Here is a 26,289-nt window from a genome sequence, read left to right on the forward strand (position 1 = left end):
GCAGGTACTCGAGTTTGGATGTAGGTGTTGATGGTTGTCTTCTGAGTTCCAGGGATGACCTGAAGTCTTACAGGGCTTGGTCTTCTCTTAGCAGAGTCTGAGAACCTTGGATGTGCACATGGCTTCCTTTTCTAAGCCAGCATCCTTCTGCATGCTGTCAAGCTAATAGCTTTGTGACATACCTGCAGTGAGGCTGACAGAAGGAAAGAAGCTGTTTCTAAGGGGGGAGGGGTTTCTAAAAATTGAAATTTTGACCTATTGCAGCAAAAGAGGGTGAAGTCTTGAAAGAAACTGGAGGAGGATTCCTGCAATGAATACTATTTGGAGATGGTTCTGGCTGCCCTTTAGTGAAGCTGAATCTCATTAACGCATAGACAGCATACACACATTACTTTGGAGCACTCTCTTTTTCTTGAGAAGTTTACAGAAATTTTGCAATTAGATGAGCTTCAGATATGCTGTCTGAACAAAAAGTTTGTCACTGCAATCTAGCTTGTGTTAAGAAGTCTTGTCTCTTTGCTGGCTGGGGTCAGGGCTGACACAGCTCTTGAAATATTTTGAATGTGCTCTCTGTCTTTTCATGCACTGCTTGAGAATTCAGTCACAAGCCAGCGCAAAATGCTACCTGATACAAGTCAATGTTGCGCTGTTTACTCTGGGTTTTGTCTTTTCAGTGCTGCAATTGAACAAGAGAACTGATGTATATGTAGTTGCACTAAAACAACCTTGTGATTGAGAGGTTTGAGGGGAAAGGATAGAGGTGGGACAAAGGACATGTTCTGGTTAAGAGCTGCGCTGATAAATCAACAGAGATTAAATAATGAGAGAATATGCAGTATGAGAGCAATGTGCAGTAATATAAATCCCTGCTACAAGTACAAAACTTCACATCATTAAAAATGGAGAGATGAATTCAAAATTAAATGTATTTGCAATGAACTAAGCTAGAAAATAAATGAAAAAACAGACTCAGAGAGCGTTCTTTACAGTTGAGAATAGGAGTGGGCTGTTGTGACAAAGGAGCAATAGAGAAAAGTAAAAAAGCCCACAACAGAAAAACCCAGTTCCGTGAAAAGGTTTGTGAGAAAGGAAGATGATGAGGTAGCTGAAGAACAATTTAGTTTTGCTAAAACCAGAGCATATAGAGAAGCATATGAAACATAACCCTTGAAGAACCTGGGAGGCTTAATAATGACTATACTTTTAATCTCTGTGATGTATATGTTGTCTTTTTAAGGCATAAACCAGTGAATAAATCAACACAAATTAGGCAAAGCTTAATACTTACAGTTGTGGTCGCTTCCTCAAGTGTTGTTTGTAGATTGCTGCACTGAGGTTCTTCCTGGACAATTTATTTGTAATACAGACTGCAAAAGAAAAATGTCCTCATCTTTTATTGTAGATGGGGTGCACTTTAGCTGATAGAAGCCTCTCCCATCCAGGTGTGCACAAAATGCTCTCTCAGGAGAAGAGCACGTAAACCAAGCTGGACCTAGAGCCCTCTCTGCTGGATGGCTGGAAAACAACACTTTAAAGAGGACAAAATAAGAATTCTGATCTAGAAAAGAAAATCTGAGAAGCTAGTGCAAGAAATCTAGACATAAACCATAAAACTTATGTAGTGAAGCTCCTTCTGTTATAAGAATATGAAATAACATACATTTAATGCATAAAATGGCCTCTCTGATTAAATCATTAGGCAATATATTTTAATGATAATCGTTTTCTTTGATCATATGTGGTATCTGAGGGGGGAAAAAAGGAACCAACATTCCATCTTAGAAATTTAAAAAATTCGTGATGTCTGTGCCAAAGAACAGTATGCAAGTAAAGAATTTTAAAACCATGTATAGCATAGGAGGTGTAAATGGGTGCTGTATTTTTGTAGTACTGCCCAGGAGAAATAACACTTGCTGTAGGACCTGTAGCAATATGTGGAAAATATACTATTCCAAGACAAAATACTTTTTTAAACAAGGCACTTGGAAAGATGTATCAACTTTGCATATGTCTGTTTTAAAATAAAATGTACTTTCCAGTAAGAGGGGAAACCCTACCACAGTGATTAAGTCCGTCTCTTATTCCTAAAGCGAAGGCAAAGACAGGCCTTTTGAATTCTTTTTTCTTTCAGAAAATTTCACTGATAGAAACAAGGGAATGTTGCAGAGAGTAACTGGATTGCCAGTTTATTGCCAGCACTGAGAGATCCACTAAAGCTCTACAGCTCCCTAAAGCCCAACCCTTTGCAACTGGTGCTGAAGCGTGTGCATGTGAGCACACATGCACAGTTATGATGTATTTGTTTTAAAGCCAAAAAAAAGCCTACTGGAGATACGAGGGCTCAACTTTGAATAAACTCCTGAGGAGCATTGACTTTCCCTTTCTTCGTTGGTCTTTCAAATTGTAGTAGCAGCTGAAGACACTCATGATGGATCTGGCCACAGAAAATTAATGTAGAGCCAAGAAAAAACAAGGGTTTTGTACAATTCTGGAAACCTTTGAAATTTTGTGTGCATGGAAAACTATAGCAAAACAGTCATGAACCTTTATTAAACTTGGTTTCCCTCCATTTCTATGTGTGTGAGAAGCATGTTCTGGAAATGTTCGATGTTCTGTAAAGTGTTCATTATGTAATTTTCCTTTTTTGGGGGTCTTCATTTCATTTAAGGGTAACGATTTGATTAATGGCATTTTAGAACAGGTAGCGTGGCGGGGTTGCCTCAGAGGTTGGTTTTGTTTTGTTTTTTCATTCAACAATGACATAACCACTCAAATTATTTAGATGAAAAATGGTATAAGAGGTGTAGAGTAGAAAGAGATAGGAAGATTTATATTATGCTTTTGTTCTGTGAGAATAAGTAAATATTTCTGAAATAAGTAAATATTTCTGAAAAAAAAAAATAAGCCTGTTCATGTAATGAAACTACCTGGTATGAATTTATCACATTGTATCACTCACTAGGTGCTGTGTGAAAGGCAGTACTGGCATTCTGCCATTGTGTGAAGGACTGTGATGTTCGGGTTTTTTTGTCTTGAAAAGGCAGGAGCAGTGCAAATGTACACTGAAAGATGCCTCTTGTATTTGTGCTCTTGCTTTACCTGCTTTTTCCCATCATTTGTTGACCCAGCTAATTCTAGTGGTAGCAGAACAAAGAAATTTTTAAAGTATATTTATAGAGGTAGATGTGACGGTATCTTAGTAGCATTTGTTTTCCACAGGAGAGTAAGTGCAGAAACACTGCACTGCTATTTCTTTTCTTTCATATCTTCTAAGGTGTTTTCTCAAATATTTTTCTCATAAGAAACAATTTTGATTATCATTGTACAATAGGTGTGGAATATTAGGCAACTGCCTAATGGTTTGTTTATACACAGGTATAAGCACACGCACGTATAAAACCTCTAAGTAACCTCAATCCATGGCCGCGTTCCCGCTCCGAAGGCAACCTCTTTCTTACAGCTGCTTGGGTGATTTCTGAAGATGTTTTCGACAGACAGACCTCATTAAAAAACAACTAATTGTCAGTGACTGCCAATCCGCAAGCTGGATTTTAGTGTTAAGCATTTCGTGACTGTCCACATATCATACTAAATACTTTAAAATGTCTTTTCTGGAGGCAATGAGGAAATCCAGTAAGTCTGTACAGACTTTTCTGACTGTAACTGAATGTGAATTTGAAAACCAAAGTAAGTTTGCACTGAGCTCACTATGGCCATGTTTCTATTGACTGAATTCACTAGGTACTGGACCACGCTCTTTGACTATAAAATAATAGCAATGACTTTATTGTACCACAGAGTTCTGTTAAAAATTCATACACAACCATCTGAGATAACCAAGATCTTGAAAAATTTCCAGATATTAAAAGCATAATGTTTACACTGAAAATGAACGCTATGCATGCTTTGTGTTTGAAAGACAGCTGAGGAAATGGGTGTTTGAGAATATACTGCTGCTCTCTTCTGCAGCTATAACTTAATAATTTTGCAGGTAATAGTCTCGCAGTGTCAGAAAACCTTAAGCTGTTGTGTCCTGGGATGGAGTTACTGTACTGTACAGGCCTGCTGTCCTGTGACTCAATGAAACTTTTTCTAGAATCATTGCATAATTATTCTGTTTAATATTCAATGTTTTTTCTGATGCTGACTTCACCTGTGCTATGTTTTGCTGCAGAGTTTTTTTAAAGGAAATATCTCTCAGATATCTCTCTCTCTCATATATAAATATATATATGAATATATAAAAATATGTATATATATAATTTTTCTTTTTTTTTTTTTTTTCAGGGCATGGCTTTCACCTTGGAGGAGAGGCAACAGTTGAATATTCATGGATTATTGCCCCCATGCTTTCTTGGTCAAGATGCCCAGGTTTATTCTATTCTTAAGAATTTTGAAAGGCTGACATCTGACCTAGACAGGTAAAGTATGGCAATGTAACCTTATGCTAGCTACCAAACCAGAGTCCCCCCCATTTATTTTTTTTAAATTATAGTACAGATGAAACTTTGTGGGTTGTTTTGGTTTTTTTTTTATATTTTTTTGAACTCAGGTGGTCGATGATTGGGAATCAAAAGGCTAAAGATACAGTTTTGCTGGAATGCTTTCTTTAGAAAATCATCTCCTAATTTTAAATGGTAATATTCCAGTGCTGTTCACATGAACTTATTATTTCAATAAGCAAAGGATACAAAGATCATCAGAAGCAAATGAACTAATTTCAAACTAAAAAGTCAGTCTTTACATGCAAATAGATACATGTACATTAAAACAAATATCTAAAATGTATAAACTATTATAAAATTATTATGTAATAGAGTGTTGTTTGTTTATTTAAAGAAAAAAGCTGGGGAGGGCTTTAAACATTTATGAATACTGTTTTTGTTTTCTTTTTTCCTGACTGTTTTATAGGTCCTAGAACAAAACAATATTCCTTTATTTTCTCCCCTGTTCCTTACTTTTCTCTGTTGTGTATTGTCTTTTTATCTATGTGTAACAAGTGGCTTTTAGATACCTGTCTGTCGGTGGCAGGGCTTTTTTATAATTTAAAGTTGCCACAACCTGTGTTTTTTACGGAGGCAGAGTAGGATGAGCATGGCCTTACAAGCAGGTGAAGAGCTCATGCCTGTGGTATCTTTTCTTGGTTAACTATCCTCCAGTGCTCTCAGGGACTGCAATATCCCATAGTAGTAGTTTCCCAGGCTTGAAAGTTCTAGGCTGAGTCCTTGCATGTAGCAGAGCATAAAATTTTATGAAAAACACCTGCTTCTACCACTGACGTTATCATAGGCAAGAACCTTCCGTGTCCTTCTGTCCCCAGCTACTCCTTAACTCTTCTGTGAAGTTGTCCCTTTGTAATACAGCTCACTGTTTCATAAGTTTCATGACATTTAAGACTTTAAGGCTGTTTCAATTGTTTGTTTCTACTTGAATTGCTGGAATTTCTATTCACCTGCAACTTAAATGCAGGAAGAAAAGGCCTTTTATACTATTGTTATATATGTTTCTTAACTAGCAAAGAACTTTCACTCCTACTTCAGGTCATAGGATAAAAACACTTGTGTTTCTCCAGACATCACGGATTGAAAGTTATAGGTCTGGCTATGTGAAATTCAATAGGAAATTAACAGTATTTCTAAATCTTAATTCTTTATTCTTTTAGCTAAAAGTTTTGGATATTTAAATAGCTTTATGCCAAAATGAGAATTTTCTGCTGGAAGGAAAAAAAAGTTCCATCAGTTTTAGATAACAGAGTAATAAAAGTTTGAATGCTGTGCCTTTTGAACCACAATAAAACACAGTATTCTGAAGTTTTGATCTCAGCGGGAATCATGAAACAGAAATGACTGCCTCCCAGTATTGTGGGAATACTTTGCAGAAAACTTGCTTTTATGTGTTAAAGAGACTTAACATCCCTGTCTTGGGGATGGGGAGGAAAATCACATTTTTTTTAAGTACACTTAATCCACATATGATATACACAATTAATGTACAGATATAAATCAATATATTTACAAATAAAAGTAAAAAAAAGATTTTCCAGAAGCCATTTGCTTCAGAGATTTTTTTTTCAAATCTCTCCCTGTTAAGCTCAATGTCTGCATATAATTAATTTTAAAACAGCAATATAATTTTTCCCATCTATGAGTCTTTTTTTTGCATTTTCTCTTTTCCAAATAAATACTTGGGTAAGGAAGAAATTTGTTTCCTGCTTCTGTGACCAGACATTCTTAAAACAGAAGTGCAAACATGACAATATTACATCCATGTGTCTTGAGCATTAGACTGTAGCTTGCCATTTTATGCCATAAAGCCCGTTTTTAGTATAAAGCTTTTTTTAGTATAAAAGCTATATTGTACTGTGCACTACTGAAGTACAAGTTTCTTGTTGTTAAATAGGGTTTTAGTGAGTTACTTCAACTGAGGAAATCTAGTAAGTCTTTGGTTCATAGAAATAACTTGAAACTATTAAAAGTTAGAGTTTTTTTTCTCACTAATGTGATCACTAGTCAAAATAATTCAATTAAGATTATAGTAGTTAACATAAGAAAAAAAAAAAGCTGCATTTATTTCCCAGTCTTATTCTGCGACATGAGGCCATGGCAGTTTCTGAAGCATAATTTTTGATCCAGGTGTTGGTATCTTTTCCTTCCCCTTACAGTCTGAATAAAAAATGTGGCTCCATTTATAATGCTGGTTAAACTGTGCTGGAATTTCCATCCTTGGGGATATTCAAGACCTGACTGAACGTGTTCCTGGGCAGCCTGCTCTGGCCGGCACTGCTTGGAGCAGGGGGTTGGATGAGGTGACCTCCAGGGGTCTCGTCCACCCTCAGCTGGTCTGCGATCTTATAACACAGGTCCAGAGCAGTGAAGAAATAAGCTTTCAGGGGTAATATTGGATCACTGCAAATCTGTGTACACTAAATCAGGTTGGCCCTTGAGCACTAAAAATTACGTAAATCCACAAGTCCCCCTCCAAATGAAATTCTTTAAGAAGCCATATTTTTATTCTTTGTGGACACCCAACAGGTCTAAATTGGTTGTTCACGTCATGCTATGCCTTGATTAACAATATTTTGCTCTTATATTAGTGGGGCATTATATTGCTTGGTTTTTTACCAGTTTTTAGCAAAATAAACTCATTTGTGTGTTATATGTGTAGGTTTACGTTTAAGACCACTGGTTGAAACACTTGGTAACATTTGCATGCAGAGCCACTTGTCTTCATTTGAAGACTATCAGTGGTGACATCTTGGCTCCTTTGCAGTGATAAAATGCTTGTCTGGATTGAGTGTGCGAAAACTTGCACATACAAAATGTGATTTGCAGCTGTGTTTATATATAAAAGTGTCTGAAAATTTTATTGGAGTATGTCAATAGAGATGCTGCTCTTAGAACATGTGCGTTACATGTGTGTCAGCTCAGAAGTATTTTTTGAATTAAAAAAAATACTGTCCTTCAAGGCAATATGTGAATTTTGGCCTCCTGTACTTGTATTGAAGCATTTTAAAGTGAAAAGTGACTGTGATTCTGCTGCAGATAGTTGTTGAATACCTTTGCTGATGAAGAATGCCAGAAGACATTGACTATTTTAATTGGAACTGGGGAAGAAAAAATCTCAGTGGTCCCTGTACGGGCAAGTGCTCAAGGACAACCTTGTGTAAGAGCACGCAGCTATTGCCTTCTGCTGAATGTAAATGTACAAATTCTAGAAATAAAACATTTTTTCCAGTATGCAACTGGCATAGCCTTTGCTCCCACAGGAGCTCCTGACTTGCAGCCTGGAATTGTTGTGCTCTGAAATACACACAAGAGTTCACACACAAAATGAATGTGAAACAGCAGCAAATATATTGCCTGGTATGCTTGGCAAAAAGGAGGCCAATAACAGGAAATAATTCTATTCCTCTAACTTAATTTGGAAAAGCTGTGATGGGTTCTGCAAGTAATTTGATCTTTTTTTTTTTCCCTGTATGTTCTTAATTGTCTTTCTTCTTGCTCTGCATTGACACTGAAACCCTTGCCCTTGACACAGGCACATCTTCTGTCTGGGCCTTTCTTTCTCCAAAGAGTCACACTGGTAAAATGTTTTAGTGGATGAGTGAACATTAGGAGAGGTGCTATGACATCACTTTTCCTGAGAACGCAGTGTTATTTTGTTGAAGTTCACTGTTTTATACCATTTCTATATAGAATTTCTATATAGACACCGATGATGCAAAGGAATGGAGCTAAGTAACTAACACAGGTTAAAAATAAGTGTTTCCTCTCACTTTCCGTTATTCATGCCAGTGATAGTAGGGCCAGTTATCCTAAGAAATTATCAGTAATTTTCTGGTAGTTATACCAGTTTTCTGTTGGATTTTGGATGATCTTTGTTTCATATCCTTTTGTGGCTACTGTATGTAATTCTTTTTGCAATGGCAGACTGGCATGGAGAGTTCTTAGGTGAAGAGAAGGCAAGGGGAAGAGTGCCATACTGAAATTTGAATGCTTGGCTATCCCCTCTGGCTTATTTTCCAGTCCTTGATTTTCCTTCTCTGAAACTCTTCCCTGGAATCTTCATTCAAGACTCCTTGTCTGAGGACAGCTAATATTTTTCTCCCTTTTTATAGCACAAATGATTGTTCTCAGTGTTTTATTGCTTGTTTTCACTATGTTTTCAATTAAATGTGGGCTTCAGTAAAAGATTCCATGAAATACTGCATTTTAAATGTATCTTATTTTAAAACACAATGCTGAAAACTGCTTCATGCTTTTAGCTCTATAAATTACTTGGGTATTGCTAAAGGATGCATACTTGTTGTCTAATGCATTATAACCAACACCACACTGAGGATGAAACTTTTTTGGTTTTCTGCTTGAGAAAGAATTTTTGAGAAAGTTGGAACTTCTAAGCAAACTTTGAATGAGTTACTATGCTGAGAGAGGTATTTTATACCTGTCACTGAAAATTAGTGTTCTCATCAAAATTGCACTTCTCTAGAAACATTTTTCACTTTACAATAATGCTTCTTATGCTGATTTATATATGGCCCAGTATGTAATATTTGAAAATATGGTACGTAGTGTGCAGTTACTGTCTTTGCAATTTCTTCAGCATATCCTGAATACAAAAGTGGCATGATACATGCAAATAAGAAAGTAACGCCCCAGTTTAATGCTATAGCACAGTAAAACCAAAATGGAGAGTTTTTACAGTTTTTTTCATTTGAAGCCCTTGAGGAGGCCATTCGCTAAACTTTTAGTTTCGTTTGTAAAATATTTCCTTACCTTGTTTAAAATCCAGGCTTGATCTGAGTAATAAGAAAAGATAATGAAAAGGTATTTTAAAGTCTTAAGTGGCCACCTCTCATTTTAAATTGAAGTTATAAAAAGAAAAAAGAATATAGTAGCAACTGCTTCTGAACATGGTGACGTGGTTGCATGAATGCTTGCTGTTTCCAATATAGTGCAGGCCAGAGGACACATGATACTCTCTAACATCACTTTACAGATCCTCTGGAAACAAAATTAATGTCTTCTAATGTATTCAAAACTATATGTGAATGAGCTTGTATGGTCAAGGTAAATGTTGGAATAATCATCCTCAGGAGAAAGCTTTTAATAAAGAAAATGCTGCAAGAATTCAAGGCCATTGAAAGATACGCTGTATCATAATGAAATACTGGTTAGTAGGGAAATGTAATAATATGAAAGAAAATTATTATGTTTGTATATTTGTAGCTGAGAGCTACAAGTGCAGGATGTAATTTAACCCTCTAACATCACTTTACAGATCCTCTGGAAACAAAATTAATGTCTTCTAATGTATTCAAAACTATATGTGAATGAGCTTGTATGGTCAAGGTAAATGTTGGAATAATCATCCTCAGGAGAAAGCTTTTAATAAAGAAAATGCTGCAAGAATTCAAGGCCATTGAAAGATACGCTGTATCATAATGAAATACTGGTTAGTAGGGAAATGTAATAATATGAAAGAAAATTATTATGTTTGTATATTTGTAGCTGAGAGCTACAAGTGCAGGATGTAATTTAACCTTGGAGAACATTCAAAACTAATGTGTAGGATGGAAGGTGGTTCAGGATGTCTTGTGGTGTTGGTATTTGGAGTTCACCTTCAGCTCTTTGGTTTCTTTATCTTTTTAGGGTCTGAAGAACATGTAGTCTCACAAGGGGAGAGATGCTGGTTTGCCTCATTTCTGTCACCTCATTACAGTCACCAGCTGCCAAACTGGCTGCACTGGTCTTGCTTTTAGGGCTTGTTAAAGGTTTATATAGCGAACCAGGAAAGAAACGCTCTTCTGATATACAGGGATATACAAAGCGAAGCTTGAACAAAACAAATGCAGATCTACTAAACTGTTCTTTGGTAGGTAGTTACCTGACTATATTTGTGTCTTCCTGAGGTATGAATTAGATTTTATTGGTGCATATGATACATGAGTATGCTGAAGGAAAGTTCATGTGAATAGTATTTAAGAACACAAACCTCCAGGCTTTTGGAATGAATGTGTTGTATACGATTCTTCAACACTTTTGTAATAAAATTATGGATGTGTTAAAGTTTTTGAATATAAGTATTTAGTAATCCATTGTAAGTAAATAAAACTCTACAAAATTGTATACATAGATTAGGTTGAAGTTTATATATAAACCTATTGGTATAAAAGGCAACTTTTTGAAGTAATATTTAACATTACTTAAACTAGTGAACAAAGAGGTGAGGTTTAGAATAATAAAATTCCTAAATATGAAGTGTTCCCAAACTGACCAGAGTCATACCTGTGTGAACTAGAATAACCTAAAGTAACTCATAGACGTATATAATCTGTCATACTCATCACTGAAATTTGGCTTTGTGGTTGGGATCTTGAAGCAGTGGCGTATTTATTCTATAATAGTGTAATAGTAGTCAAAAGTAGGCCAGGCTATAAGCATGAACTTTTTCACTCTCATTTATATTTTTCTTTTTTTTTTTTTTTCCTGTTGGATTTCTTTTTAAATAAATACAAAACTTCTTCGAATGCAATCGAAAATTGATTTCCATTAGGAGATAAAGCATTGTAGATTTCTTTACAAACACAGACTTCAGCATATGCCTGTGCTTAGTTTTTGAAAGCTTTTTCCTGCAGTATTCAAGTGAAGCATTTATTTGAAGTATTAGTCTGGAATTAGGAGAAATTTCTGTTCAGGCAAGAGTAGAAAAAGCTAACCTTTTTAGTGTGAATATTTAGGCAAGAGAGTATAAGTTCTATTTAATGGTAGTCTCATTTCAAATTGAACTGATATGTACAGATTACGTTCTGACAGACCAAATATTCAACTGCAGCATGGTGTTTTATACATGAGAGGGATTGGCTTCCCAAGTACATCAACCTTGTGATGGTTTCAACTTGTCTCTGTCTTACTCGGTTTGTTATCCTTTGTGTCTGAAATGTTGGTGCTATTAAAACAGGAGGAATTTAAATACTCTAGACAAGAAAGAGGCTGTTGTACAACAAACATAACTTTCATTAATTATCTAAACAAATTTATTTCTAAATTTTCTTTGTACATTCACTTGATGTCTATCTAATTATATTTAATTGTCCACAGATATATTCTACTAATGAGTCTTCAGGATCGAAATGAAAAGCTTTTCTATAAAGTGCTGACTTCTGACATTGAAAGGTTCATGCCTATTGTTTATACTCCCACCGTGGGACTGGCTTGCCAACATTACGGTTTAGCATTTCGAAGGCCAAGGTATGTAAGTTTATACTTCAAATAAAAGTAATTGTATCTTATTTTCCTTTTGGCAGATTTCTGCAGGGGTTTTCTAACACAGCTGAATGTAAGCCCAGACTGCAATAATTGAGATAATTTACAGTATACTTTCGTTCCACATTAAACAATAATTTGTATTGCATTAAGAGGGCAAATGGTTGTTTTAACTGTGTTAAAACATGGCATGGGTACATTTTCAATCTCATTAACTGAATTTGACTTTCTTGTAATCCTTGCTGTGCATTACAAGACTGGAAAAGAATGGATTCTTCATTTTAGATTTGTTTTAGCAACCTGAAGAGTGTAGGCTTTTACCTATACAAATATTATTGGTATTTTATACATACATACAAATACTATGTATGCAATCTAAGGATGCATTATATATGTACCTACAGACATCTTAAAAATAATCAATAATCATAGAATCATGGAATAGTTTGGGTTGGAAGAGACCTTTAAAGATCATCTAGTCCAGCCCCCCTGCAATGAGCAGGGACATCTTCAGCTAGGTCAGATTGCTCAGAGCCCCATCCAGCTTGTTGTTTCATAGGTTACTAGAGTGTTTTCATTCTGTATTTGGTATCTGTATTTATAGAGTGATGAGGAAGCGGTATGGAAGGACAGATGCTTCTGTTTCACTCTGCCCCTTGAACATTAGCCCAAAGGGTTTGAGATTTATGGTCGTTGCTGTTTTAAAACCTTGTGCATACCAGTGTCTTCAAGTGCAAACTGGAACAACACTTTGGAACCTTCTGTACAATTTTCTGGCAAAGGAGAAGATAAATGAGCTGTATGTGCACAGCTCTGTTAGCAGAAATAGGGTTTTTTAAAATTTTTAGAGTCAAAGCATTGATTGAAAATAAGAAGCTTGCAAGATTAAAGGGAAAAAATGACTGCTCAAAAATTTTTCAGCAGGAGGTACTTGAGGGAGAAGACTTATGGCTTCAAGGTTTTGTTGTTGTTAATGTAAAAATCATTTTGGCCTTGTGACTGACAATGAGTCAGGACCATCTGGCCAAGTGCAGAAAACAAGAATTCCCACTTCTATACACATCAAAAGGTTTAAAAAGACCTCAAGAATTCTTACTTAAACCTGTGTATCTATCTGTGGCTTTTAGGTGCCTCCACTAGCAAAAGAAGTCATCTCCTTTTTTCTCCTCAGTATTTACCACAATGGTGATTTTATTTGCCTTCCAGGACGTGCTAAATGTGTTTGGAAATTAAGTATTTGCCTAAGCTGGTCTCATTACCCCTTGTTTTGATATCCATCACTTTACAGGATATTGCACAAGGCACACCTGTGCCCATGCAGGTACTTTTCAGTTTCTCCCCAGACCTGTGGAGCATCTGTGGAGAACAAAACCCTGTTAAGTTAGACAGCAGTTCAGCGGAGTGTCAGTCTACAGCTGGTTGAGACGCAGCTTCCAACAGCGACTGAACAACCCTGACAACCCCCACCAGCCCCATTTAGAGACTTTCAGGCTCCTGAGCTTTCTTCAGTCTGATCATAAGTACACTCAGAACATGGGGGGAAAAAATTATTTGGGGGGTAGGGACAGGGAAGGGAAACATTTCAACTTTTTACCATGCCCCCCCTTTTTTTTTTTTAATTTGATGGAATTTTTTTCTACACAGGACTTAGAAAGATGCTGTACATCTTTCTCCTCTAGATATTAAGACTAAAATCCTAGTTCACGTCCCTCTCTCACTAATAAATTTATGGGTCTCTGTAGTTAACTGGAAACAAATTACACTACAGACATGCAGTTAGCACAGATATACTGGGCAATGACAGCTTCTGAGTTCTCTACTATTCAACTAAGTCGCTCTTCAGGGTCTCCTGTAATGAGAATTGAGTAGACTGTAAAACTTCATAAATTTAATTGAATCATGAATGTATATTACCACAACCTTACATTTTATTTCCCTTTTAGTTTCAAATATGATATAAAAAGAAAACTTTCAAAAGCAGGGCATAATAGCAGTAATATATACATTGTACAGGCTTTGGAATAGCAAACTGAACTTTCTCAACTCAGCAAATGACCGCAGTATAAAACTACCAGTGCATATAAATAACATCGTACTAACTGTCTGTGCTCCCTGTGGATTTTCTTCTGTTCTACTTTAAAAAGCTTGTTATTCTGGCACATGGATAGTGAACTTCCATTCTGATGATATATTTAGCTATTCTGAACAGTGACAGTGATGATCCAAGTGCTCATTGAGCATCCTGATATTTGTATGTTCTTAAAAGTATGATTTGATTTACTAATAATGGAATGAAGTCTGATTTTTTTTTTTTCCCTTCTAAAAAAGTGTTCATTTCCATATTGAAAATGAGCAAATTCAAGGCAGATTATATTACAAATTTCTTTCCCTTATCATTTAACTTAAAAAATATTATATATAGCTTTGTAGGACATTCCATAATTTGGTATTTCACACTGAGTTTTTCACTCCAGTTGAGCTGCTAATGAACAACATTAAATCATGTTTTAGCTGATATGTCTTTTGGTATTTGGTTGTTGTATTCTTTAGCTGCTGAAGTCAGCCTCAGCTCTTTTCATCTGTCTGCTGCTTCCCTGACTATGTGTGTGCTTTATATATGTGACTGACTGGCTGGGGAGGCGTCTTAGGATATTTATAAAAGTCTGTTTTATTTCTAGTCCTGCTTAATTGCCTCACTACTTTCAAATGAGTGTTTTAGTGACTCATGTAAGTAAAGATGGCTGAAAACCCTGTACAACCTTCTTCTACCTAATAAGGATCTCCTAAATATTTTTTTTTCTTAAGAGTGAAATGTCATCCGACAGGGCAGATATTTAGCGTTCCCCGTCAAATTCCCAACTGTTACGTTCACGTTGTCTCACTACCTGCTCTCACCTTCCCATACTGCCCAGCTGATGCTGGTGTTCATTTAAGGATTTGCAGGAAAGTACTATAAAGACTTTCCCCTTTGACAGACTCTTTGTTGCTGAAGAAATACCTATACGTTTTGATCTTCCACTGCACTCTGTTACAGACATCTGGGTTTTTTTTCCTAAGGAAAACCTTTTCTAAATTATTCCAAAACTAACTGTGCAAAGCAGTCAAGTTCATTTGGTTTGGAATGATATTCTAGATTGTGACTCCTTTAGTATTAAGCATTATATACCAGCATCCCTCATAAATGGCACCCTTCATGAGCTGAATTCACAGGGAATTAAAAGTAAACATCTAATTTAATATACAGAAGGAGAAAAGGAGTAAAATACTTCCTGGAGAGGGTTGTCAGGCATTGGAACAGGCTGCCCAGGGAAGTGGTGGAGTCACCATCCCTGAAGGTGTTTAAAAGGCATTTAGACGAGGTTCTTAGGGACATGGTTTAGTGCTAGAGTTAGGTTATGGTTGGACTCGATCATCCTGAGGGTCTCTTCCAAAGAAAATGATTTTATGATATAGAATTTAGTCCAGTCTATACATTCCCATGTTTTTTATTAGTAGATTTGTTTCAGTTGTTACAATTCAGGTAAAAAGTATGATCTCATCAAGCCTTAAAATAGGTCTTACCAGTAAGAGCTGAGTGCATCTGTTTTATGCTGTCACATGTATAAAGGCTGTCTTAACTGATAAGTGAATGTTTTTCTTTGGGAATGTATTTTATTTCAGAATATTTTTATTACTGTCTCTTCCCACAACTCAGAAAATGTTTGATATTTCCTGCTTAAACAAGGATTCTATTAGAAACAGACATGTTTATATAGGTAAATAAGTTAATAATCACCCAATTACTACAGATCATATTTATCACACTGGAAGTTACAAGGACGTCTTACACTGGAAGTCTTATTCAGTTTAAATCCATAAGGTTGGGTTTTTTTTATATTCAGTTAGGTTTCTTTATGTTGCGAAGTGAGTTTGAAGCCCTTGGCTCACAAGTTACATCTTCAGGCGAGGAATAATGGAAATTAATCTAGAGTTAAAAAAAATATGTGTCTCATGGGATCATTAAATTAGATCATCTTCTATGATGCCCTTGCATTTTTCTTAGAAGACTGTATAGGCTCACATGATGTGCTTAGAAGTACAATGTGGCTCAGGCAAGATGTTTCTCATCCTGAAGCAGTATTTGGCAATTATAGAATGAACATTCAGGGCTGACCAGCTGACTGACTGATTAAGCAACATTTCTCAAGCGAACCAGCTGCAAAGTGACTCACTGGTTTGAAGCTTGTCTGGATAATTGACATTTGTTTGTATAGCTCAAACTCAACTCAAGATTGCATTACTTGCTCTGAATATTCAGCTTAAAATCTACCAGTTTAATGAATAAGAGCATTATACTGGAAATAAACAGTACAGATCTGATAGCAGATCTGTAACATACACCTACCTACACCACATAGTTACCGACACATAATTTAGAAGACCAGTCTCTCTGGTCTTCCTCACAACCACTGAGGAGGATGAGGGAAGAAAGAGGCTTCTGCAGGGGGTAGGTCAGAGAAGGAATTTGGACCTGTACCGATAAAAGCTTTAAAGGCTTATGCTGGGAATGTGACGGGGTTGTGGTTTTATTGCAGTGATCATGCTATCATTAAGAGCATTATTTCAGAATCTCTACTAGGTCACTCTTTGGTGCAGAATTTCTGCCCATCATTTAAAAACAAATTCCTAAAGCAAAAAATTCTTCAGTTGCACAAAGCGTGTACACACATATGACAACTTTTGCTGACTTAACAAGAAACAGTCTATTTCTATAAATGGATTTCTGAAATGTAACTGTTCTTTCAGTTGCTTTATTCATCCAAAAAGAATAAATATGGGAAAGTTAAATGGAAATTTAAGAATCCAAAATCAACTTTTTGTATCTTGTAGAGAACACCCAGGAGTTTAAGGTTCTTGTGTAAACTCGGCATTCAGAGAGGAGAGGAAAAGTTGCCAAGTATTGCTATGCTGAAGACTTTGGATGCTGTTAAAATGTTAGGTGACTGTTTATGTATTTCCATTCCTAGAAGGAAAAGCCGTTTCAAACAGAATATGTACAAAGCAAGCCCTGGTAACTATTGCAGCAACACAGGCATGGCAAAGTTCCTCTGAAATAACTTCCCGATGCAGTCACACACTGTCAAGCTGGCTAGGAACCACTTTTAAAGCAGCTATATTGAAACTGATGCTGCATATTGAAGATACAGATGCAGTCTCTTAAAAGGCAAAGTGTGCCAGCCTTAGCTTTGAAGTTATTTTTCTTTTTTTTTTTTTTTTTAATATATAGAAACAGATCTCGTTCAGCAAAGTATTCTCACAGAAGTTTTCTTCTGTAATGATTCTTTCAGTCTGTCTTTATTTTCCTTTTTCACAAGTGACTAGACATAGCATATCTAGAGCTCTCTTATCTGCCCGAAGTCTAAGCAAGATTACATTTTGAATTGACTTTTAATAAGTGTTTAAAATGTGTTTGGTTTAGCCCTTTTAATGTTTTCAGAGAGCACCAGGAATGTTATTAACAGTTTTTATTATTATTTATTTTAATTGTTTATCATTATTATTACTATTACTATTATTATTATTTAATTATTATTAACTTTTCAGAAGACAATTTGTTATGTCAAATACTCAGGCTCCATGTACTAACATTATGCTAGGTTGCCTCCTCATTGAAGAACATGACTGACTCAGCACACACAAATTTGAGATTGGTTCCTTTCCTTACATTCCTCGAAGGGAACATATGTATTTACAGTTATTGTTTGTATTTACGTTTACAATGGTTCAGATGCACTGCATTGAACACAAGTGCTGCAAGCGTGAGTTCTTTTTTTGTTGACATAGTAATGTTTACATATTGAGACTGTCAGCTGCCAAGCTGACACTTTTTTATAAAGAAAATGAATTAGAGATTAGGGAAATATTTCCTTCCTGGGACAGAACTTAAAAATGTGAGACCTTGGCTGCAGAAGTTGCAGTCTGTTTGCCAGCATAAGATTGATCCTGCGGTACATTTCGTAACTTTTTTTTGTGGTTTTCAATGAGGTTTTCATTGGAGTCTGGATTTTTCTTTTCTTTAATTCCACTGAATGCCTTTGACATCCAAGTCTCTTCAGAAGCCACATTTGGTTTACAGGAGGCCAAAAACTTCTCAAGTACTCCTGAAGCACATGAGCCAAGAAAGTTCAGTTCCTGGTGCTTCTTCATGACTGTCTGTCTCGCCCACAGATACGTGGTATTTTCTTGATTGAGACCAGAAGGTCTGGATTGATTTGACCTGGCTTCTTCACCAGTATAATTGCCCCCTTAGGTATTTTCAGTGCATCTAGATGTTTTTCCCCAGGCAAAACAGATATATGTATGTTTAGAGACTTTATTAATCAGGTTGTTATCTGGATTATTATCTTAGTATTTTCATTTAGTTAAAACTGATTATTATGTAGCATAAAATTATATTAAAAGATATAACAAAGCAGTAATTTCAGATTTATTTTTCCTAGTATCTTTTCTCTGAAAACTATGCAGAATTTTCATCTGGAATTGAAAAAAAAATAAAGTGTTTGGGTTTTTTAACGAATCTCTTGTAAGGGCTGGATTTTTAAGGCAGTCTCAAATCGAAATGTGGTGCAATAACAACATACAATACAGGAAAATGCTTCTTTGAAAATAGAGTACTGGAGTTCCATTTCCAACAGGCACTGGTGTGGGTTGTGTGTATCATCAATATGGCCCAGGTGCAAGTTACTCTGACATTACGACAGAGAATTAGCGTGGCTGTAACATTTCCTCTAATTTTAGACAATCTTTCTCTTACTGACTTCAAAAGTGATGGCACTTGCAGCCCCTCACCAGCCACTTCTGAAATATATGTTAGTTTTTCATTTTCACTTTTGTCTCTTGTTAAGGTGACAATGGTTGACACTTTCCAGACAACTTTGCCTCTTGTTTTTTTTTTTGTGTATTATTTCCATTGAATTCAAGCACCAGGACATCTCATGACACCCAGTAATTCTATACTTTGGCACTCTTCAGTTCTGCTCTGCTACCTCCATCAAACTAAAGCTTAGCTTAGCACAGTGTTGCTTCCTCGGCTTGAAAATAAGGATAATAGATTCTCCTAGCATAACATTTGCCCTTCTCTGAACATTTGGAAAAGGGGAATTGGCACACAGGGAGAGCGCAGAGCTCCTCTCTTCCTCTAGGCTGTCTTCTAGAAACACACTGTGCTGGACTGTGCCCAAAGTGTGATCAACTTAGTCTGCAGCCAGTAACACTATAGGAGGAGGTGTGAGACTCTTGCACAGAAGATGTAATTTGGCGTCATTTTGGTCTTAGAGTGCTCTGTAAATCTTAAGCAAATTTCTCATTCTAAGAATAGATGATTAAAAAAAAAAAAGTTGCTTCTTGATTTTGAAAACATTAAAGTATTCTTTAGGTTATATGCATGTAATCATCTAGTCTCTTGAACTGTGTTAATAATTTGTGGCTTTTGGTAATATTTTGGCAGTAAGTCTCACCATTTAGTTATAATGTTATTTTTTTTTCTCTTTTTATTAAACACGCACCTTAGAATAAATTAATAAATAATTATCCAATGCTAAACTGAGAATATATAGTCCTGACCTAGCATTATGAAATATTATGTCCTCCAAGTCATGCTGTTTTTTGTATGTACTTGCTGTTTCCATGTAGTTATTACCTACAGCAATAGTGGAAGGTATTTACAGAATATTTGCAGAAGTCATGCTTTGAGCTATGCTTTCATTTAGTCCTGTCTGAGTTGGAGCTTCACCTGTTGTTTGCCTCTTCTTTCTCTCATGAGCTGCGTACATTTCTTATGCAGGTAATCTTGGGGCTTTTCATCATGGTCATAAAAGCAGCTTTGTCCTAAAGCACATCACAAGCACGGAATTTCTGGTTTTCAGATCTACATTTGTACCTCTCGATGGTGCATTGCTCTGTTTTTTCTGGAGGGAGAACATCTGGGCTGTGAGCAGGAGGAAATGAGGCCATCCCTTCTCAAAACATGACTCTCTCAAAATGTTTGGCAGCAGTTGATGTTTGGTCATTTTTTTTCTCTCCTAGCACATTCTGAGCAAGACAGCTGACAAACCTCAGGGCCCTTCTACAAAGCCATCCTTGGTGGTTTCTGCGAAAGAGTGCCAAAATTATCACACTGGCCATACCTGTCTATGTTTCCTTGTCCACTTCCTTCACACCATCCTGGATGTTTTCAGGCGATCCCTTTCCTCTTTTCGTTTCTACTTTTATTTTGCATACTTTTCCACTATCTCTGTGTGAGAGTAGAACAGCAAATTCTCCCTTTTCTAGAAATTTGAAGGACTCAAATTTACCCTTTTGAGGACATCTGCAGTCTGGGCCAATGGGAACTTGAGCATCTATGGGTTTTGGCATATGATGATGATGATCTTCCTCACTATGCATTCTACTAGGAGTAGGAAGCAAATCTGTTTCCTACTGATGCTTTTCACCACATGGGAAGGAGTCTATATGACAGCCATTAATGCAGTACTTATTAGACCCTTCTCATTTGGTTTGTTAAAACACTCATTTTGTGGATCTACGTGCAGAAGACTGGACAGAAAGTACATGATCTCAAGTTAAATGTCTTTGCTCTGACTAATCTTTTCTCTCTAGTGCCAAAACGACATAAAAAGGTGGCCTATATCCTTTTCAACAAATAAACTGTGAACATAACATTTTAAAAATAGTGATATTCTTTAGACAAGTTCTAGTTTCATATTAATAATTAGGACTTGCACAAACATATAAACACGTTGCTCTGCAACATCTTCTTTTTTTTCTTGAATTTTTAGAGAGGTCTTGACTCTACACCAGTCCACAATACTGTCTTCTGGTTACAAGTTTCAATATTTCCTGAAGTAGTACATTCCTTAATTAAATGTACTTTAAGGGCAGAGATTTTATTTAGTTTTCACGCCTCACCTTGGTTAAAGGCTTGTGAGCAACACTAAAGTATCAGGCAATACAGTATGGGAGATGTCTACTGGTTGGCTCTGTCCTACTCTATTCAAGCAGTATTTATCTACCAGATTTTTCCTCTTGTGAAACAGCTTCTGTCCACCTGCCAGATTTATACAGCCCCCTAACTGTCAATAGCGTTTGGCCTCAAAATACACTTTCTAAGAGTCACCTCCTTCAATAAAAGAGCCATAACTTTCCTTAGCTCAACATGTTGTCAAGGACAGACAATCAAACTCTTAACAAACATGGCGATCTGACATCTCATGTGTGGTTTGTGGTCGTTTTGGTTTTTTTTATGTTGTTCCCCAGACTATATGATTTGTCATTCTTAGAATTCCCACCTTCCAAGCCTCTTTTCTGTCCCTTGTGAAGGACCCTTTGTAGAATGTTTCAGGAGGAAATACAAAGGTACTTGGATGTTAAGTAATAATAGGTCATTAGACCATTTTTTTTTAGTTATAAATGTTTTTCTGGTTGCAATTTTTATAGTTATCCTTTTAGTTATAGAAAAAGGTATGCTAGAAACAGACTTTTAGATTGAAGGAGTCTCAATGTCCTTTTCAAAAATACAAATTCAGTTCTAGTGCTGTTGGTTTGTGTAGTCCACAAGGAAGACTGATTCCTGAACTGCAAGGTGCTTATATACAAGTCCAGATAAAGTATTTTATAAAAAATGTTAATAGTCTTGTCTCTTGAAGTCATCAAAGACTCTTTCAAAAGAGTTATCCTTTCTTGATGGCCATTTAAGTCTGCAAGGCATACCAGTGTCTTCTATTAAACAGTTATCCAGAAAAACAGCTCGTCCCTTAGTCAAACTCACACAGAAGTTCTCAGTTCTGTTCCTCAGACCTGATCAGCCAGAGGTCGTACATGGTTCAGTGTTCGCAGTTAATACAAATGATAGCAATTCCCCAGCAGCCAGCATTTGACTTCCCGAGGACCACTTCTGTTATCTGAGTCTCACAGTCTGGGTGGGATCCCATCCTTGGATGTACTAAGGATCTATTGTGCAAGATGGCAACATATACTTTGTAATTTTGTGTTCCTGACTTGTGCTGAGATGCTTCCAATTGTGCTATTGAACTGCCCAGTTTCTTTCTGTCCACTGTTTGTAGTTAGCTCTTCCAACTTGCATTAACAAATAACTTTGGTGCAAGATCTCACACAATGTCTGCAAGTGGATGCTGCTTCATCTTTACCTCTTGTGCAGAATAATAGATGTAGTTGCCTCCCTTCTGGACTGGGGGTCTTTGGACAGCCCTGAAGTTGTGGTCTGTGGGTGAACATAGTTTGCATATTGGTGGACCAGGATTCTGCATCATCCTAGCAGTCATTTAGGACAACACAGACAAGTGGCAGCTTGTGCCACATGAACAAACAAGATGGTCCAAGATTTTTTTCAGGTGTCTGATCAGCCTCTGGAACAGGAACATGAGTTGTCAGTGTGAATCCCTTTGTGGATGATGAAGTGCTCAGAGTAAAGTGGATCCAGCATAAAGTAGGTGATAATTTTCGTTTTAAAGTCTCAATCCCTTGTCTTGGAGACTTTTTTTTTTTTGGCTGTTAGTGATATTCGATGTATTGATGTCAGCTTCACACCACTGTCTCAAACTCTCATTGCTTGCAGTGGTTTTCAGGGAAAGGACAGCTCTCTACAGCAATGCAACTGATTTGCTGCAGAAGGTGGGGTAAATCTTTTAGCACAGCCAAATACAGCCAGAAACTTTAAAGTTAGAAACGTCTTTGCCTATGGAGAAAAAATGGTCTGTTTTTTGTTGCAAAGAGGTTAGGAAAGGAGGAGAAGTTACAACTTATTTATTGAGGCTGTTGTGTACACTTTCAGTATCAGGCATGGTCAGCCTTTTAGACTGACAAGCAAAGGTCTTTTTAGAAGACATGTATTATCTTGTGGTGTGCTAAGACATCCAAGAGACTCCCTTATTTTCAGAGAAAGGGGACAACAATTGCGTGGATGCTATGAAGGTGTTAAAATGAAATTGTTTTCTATCAATAAGTGTCGTTCATTGTGCCACTGGAGTCATCTGATGGTTCTTAACCGAAGCAGCAGCTGTGACTTCTTTGCTGAGTGTGTTTATAGTAGGGAGCAGTGCTAATGGCTATCTAACATTTATGTTGAACTTGCTGTTGCTGAGGAGTTACAGAGTTGTTTGCATTCTGGATGGCAGTCCCTCAGTTTTTTTTAAAAGTGGCTTTTCTGAAACCCTCTTAGAAGAGGTAACACTGCCCAGGGCAAGCACTGCAGGGCTTTCTTAGAGATTTACACATGAAGAAGCACTTAAAGGAAGAAGCTACTTTTCCATAGCTATTAGCTGTTCTTAGAGATGTGAGGCATGTATACTCACAGGCATGTATACTCTCTCCCTTTCATGTGCTACTTAAACTTGCAATTCATTGCCTGAGCTGTAGTAAGAAAAAGGTGTGTTCCTTTTGCTCCCTTCCTAGGGCTATGCCGTGGAAGGAAAAGGAGTTACTCATCAGTGGGATAAAAAAGAAATGGTATTACAGAATCACGGAATGTTAGGGATTGGAAGGGACCTCAAGAGATCATCTAGTCCAATCCCCCTGCCGGAGCAGGAACACTTAGATGAGGCTACACAGGAATGTGTCCAGGCAGGTCTTGAATGTCTCCAGAACAGTGTGGAGTGCATGTGTTTACAAATAAGTATCACCAGCAGTAGGGATGTATGCACAGGCACCGTGAGCATGTCATATGTAGTGAACTGTTATAGGGGATTGATAAGCATTTAGTGTGAGGGGCTTTTTTTATACATTGAGATCTTTTTTAGAGATAGAGGAATCCTTTCTGCCTCCATACAGCGAGTTTTTTCAAAACCCCTAGTAATTCCCATTACTATCTCCTGATGTTGAAAAACGAGGTACCAGTAGTATTTCAGATGACACAAAAGTGACTTAGAAACATTAAAATGCTTTATTAGCTCATTCTGTATATATCCCAGCTCACGTCCAGAGGATGTTTTCGTTTAGGGGTGTGCTTATGCTGGAGTTTCTCCAGCTCTCGTTTTCTGTACATTTGTTGCACGTCCTTCAGCACCACCTAAATCCCCTGCTTACACACTCAGCAGCTTCTCTGTTCAAAATGCTGTCATTGCTCAGCAGTCCAACATTGTCTCATTGTTTCATTTCCAGTACAAGTTATAGTAGCTTTAAAAAACAAAAACAAAAGCAGAATACCCAAACGTCAGTTATTCCTGTGACTGTGTTTGGGGAAGTCCAAAAGAGGAAAGGAAAAACTCCAGTGAAATCACTCTAACTTTGCAGTAGCTTGGATATTGGAACATCATTTTTTTGTCTGTGACTCGAAGCTCTCTAAATAAATAAGGGAAATAATCAGGTATTAAAACAGAAAATTTAAAGTGAAGACATAAATGTTTTCAGCCTTGAAGAACATAACAATGCTTGTGATTTTTAATGTATCTTGTTTCTCTATATGTATGGCTGGATGCTTTCAGTTGGGGAGATTTTTATGCACTGCTTTTGAGACAGCTTCAGGAGAGGCTTCAGGAGAGGCAAGAGACAAAAGTTTTGGGATAGAAATGAACCCTTTTATTTCTTGCATGGCATTTTCATCCTTTTTAGCAAAGTTTTATAGCTTTATAAAACTGTTTTCTTATGTGCGCTGTTCAATAAAAAGTGTCAGCAGTGTGAATTGTAATAAAACAAATGTAAAAACAGCAGGTCATAATAACTTCATCAAGTCTATTGTAGAATAGTATTAATGTAGTGTAATTTGCTGTTGGGTGGAGAAAGGTTAATGAAGCATCTGTCATCCTGCCCACTGCTCTCTGAGTTATGTGATGGCATTGCAAGTCAGTTCTGCTTTGTATACGGACCTTTTTCTGCTAATGAATATTAAGTGATTAAACCACATGCAGGAAAACCAGTACTTTTTTAGAAAACAGCTGTAGGTACACAAGAGATTGCTGGAAACATAGATCAGATAGACAAAAACTGTAAGAATGCATATAATCCAAACAAAGCAAGTAATTTTGGGGGGCTTGGACTGGGTGATCTCCAGCGATCCTGGCTGACGTCCATGATGCTGTGGTCTCTGTGCCCTCGGCATGGGGGTCTCAGAGGTGCCACCAAATGCTTAAGCCTGGGTGTGAAACAGCCCTGCTCTGTGCTGGGATGCTCGCTGGCAATCCTGGATAACAGGTTTAACCCATCAGCCTCCTGCCTTCTCACCTCGCAGCACGGCAGCTCCTTGCGTTAGGAACTGCTCTGTCACTGTGACATCAATCGAGCTGTTCCCTTGGTTCCTTTTCAGCAGATAAGGTCAGTTCTGCAAATGGAAGACAGCGCCTCTTTTCAGAAGTGACTTCTTCATTAAAGTGGAAGTTGAGTAGGATACGCTGTAAGCAGAATGAGTCTTCACTTTTGTCCTTGTTAATGGTTATTGAGAGCAAATGGTGGTGACTTAAAGGTCAGTGAAAACTGGCTTAAAGGATGCTATTGTCTAAATACTGGAAATTTTCCATCTTCCAATGAGCTGGGGCAGCACAAGTTGTTGAAGTAAATAGAAGGACAGTGATCTCACTTGTTTGAGTACTTCACAGTTTAAATAACATTTAAAAGTGTTTTTAGAAAAACATCATTAGCATTGCAAGATTCCTAGTAGATACATGGTTGATGTTGTTTGTAGATGGTTCTTTATGCAGTTAATATTAGCATAAAAAATACAAGAGTGATAGCTATTGAAGCAGAACAGTGGGTTATTTTTTGTCTTATAAATGAATGCATATGGCTCTGGTAAACTATTCTCTCATTCACAATCTTCAAATAGTTCTATTTGTGTCTATTAGAGTGTAAGTAATTGAGTTATTTATTGAGCAACTGTCAGAATAATTTAAGTAGCTTCTGGAGCAAAACAGCTCTGAGTCTTAAAACACAGCATTTCCCCGAGCCTGCCGTTTCCTTTTGAAACAAACTCATCCCATCGAATTGCTGTTATGTGGTTAAGCAACAATACATAAAAGCTGATTGTCTAGATGAATGATACTTTAGGAATATAGTTAAATCAATGAATTCGTGTTTTAAGAAGCAAATATAAAGACATGATTTGATCTGCTCTGCTGTATGAAAAGGATGCATCATTACAGTCTGAATATTTAGAATACAAAACACTGTGCTGCTTGCTTTTTTAAGTAAAGGTGGTGAGACACTAATTAAAAACCAGTTATCTAGTTATACAATAAGGAATATTTAATGTAATTGGTGCAAAAAATCTGCAATGATAAAGTCCATGAAATCTTGCTTTTACAATGAAGTGTTCTTGTTTTACATCTGAATTAGTTTGACTTATATGTGAGAGACTTTCTGATTATTAGCAAAGTGACAAGCTATAATTGCTTTATTGTGGATTATTAGCAAAGTGACAAGCTGTAATTTCTTTATGCACTATGTAAAATTGGTTTTAAAGTTTTAGTGTGTAAGGCTTGTAATGTTTTACTCAGATTATTTTAACAATGTATTTTTTTGTGTGTGTGTTGAATGAGAG

General features: G+C 36.8%; 1 protein-coding gene across 1 annotated transcript in view; it reads left to right on the forward strand.

Annotated features, from left to right (window-relative positions):
• The window catches only part of ME1 (malic enzyme 1), a 168,661-nt gene that overhangs the window by 36,479 nt on the left and 105,893 nt on the right, over positions 1–26,289 (forward strand). The window contains exons 2-3 of the mRNA XM_082048817.1: positions 4,288–4,421; positions 11,601–11,750. Coding sequence (XP_081904943.1) covers positions 4,288–4,421; positions 11,601–11,750 — 284 coding nt within the window. The remainder of the gene's footprint in view (positions 1–4,287; positions 4,422–11,600; positions 11,751–26,289) is intronic.

This window comes from Streptopelia decaocto (assembly GCF_964273445.1).
Source record: "Streptopelia decaocto genome assembly, chromosome: 3".
NCBI classification, from domain to species: domain Eukaryota; kingdom Metazoa; phylum Chordata; class Aves; order Columbiformes; family Columbidae; genus Streptopelia; species Streptopelia decaocto.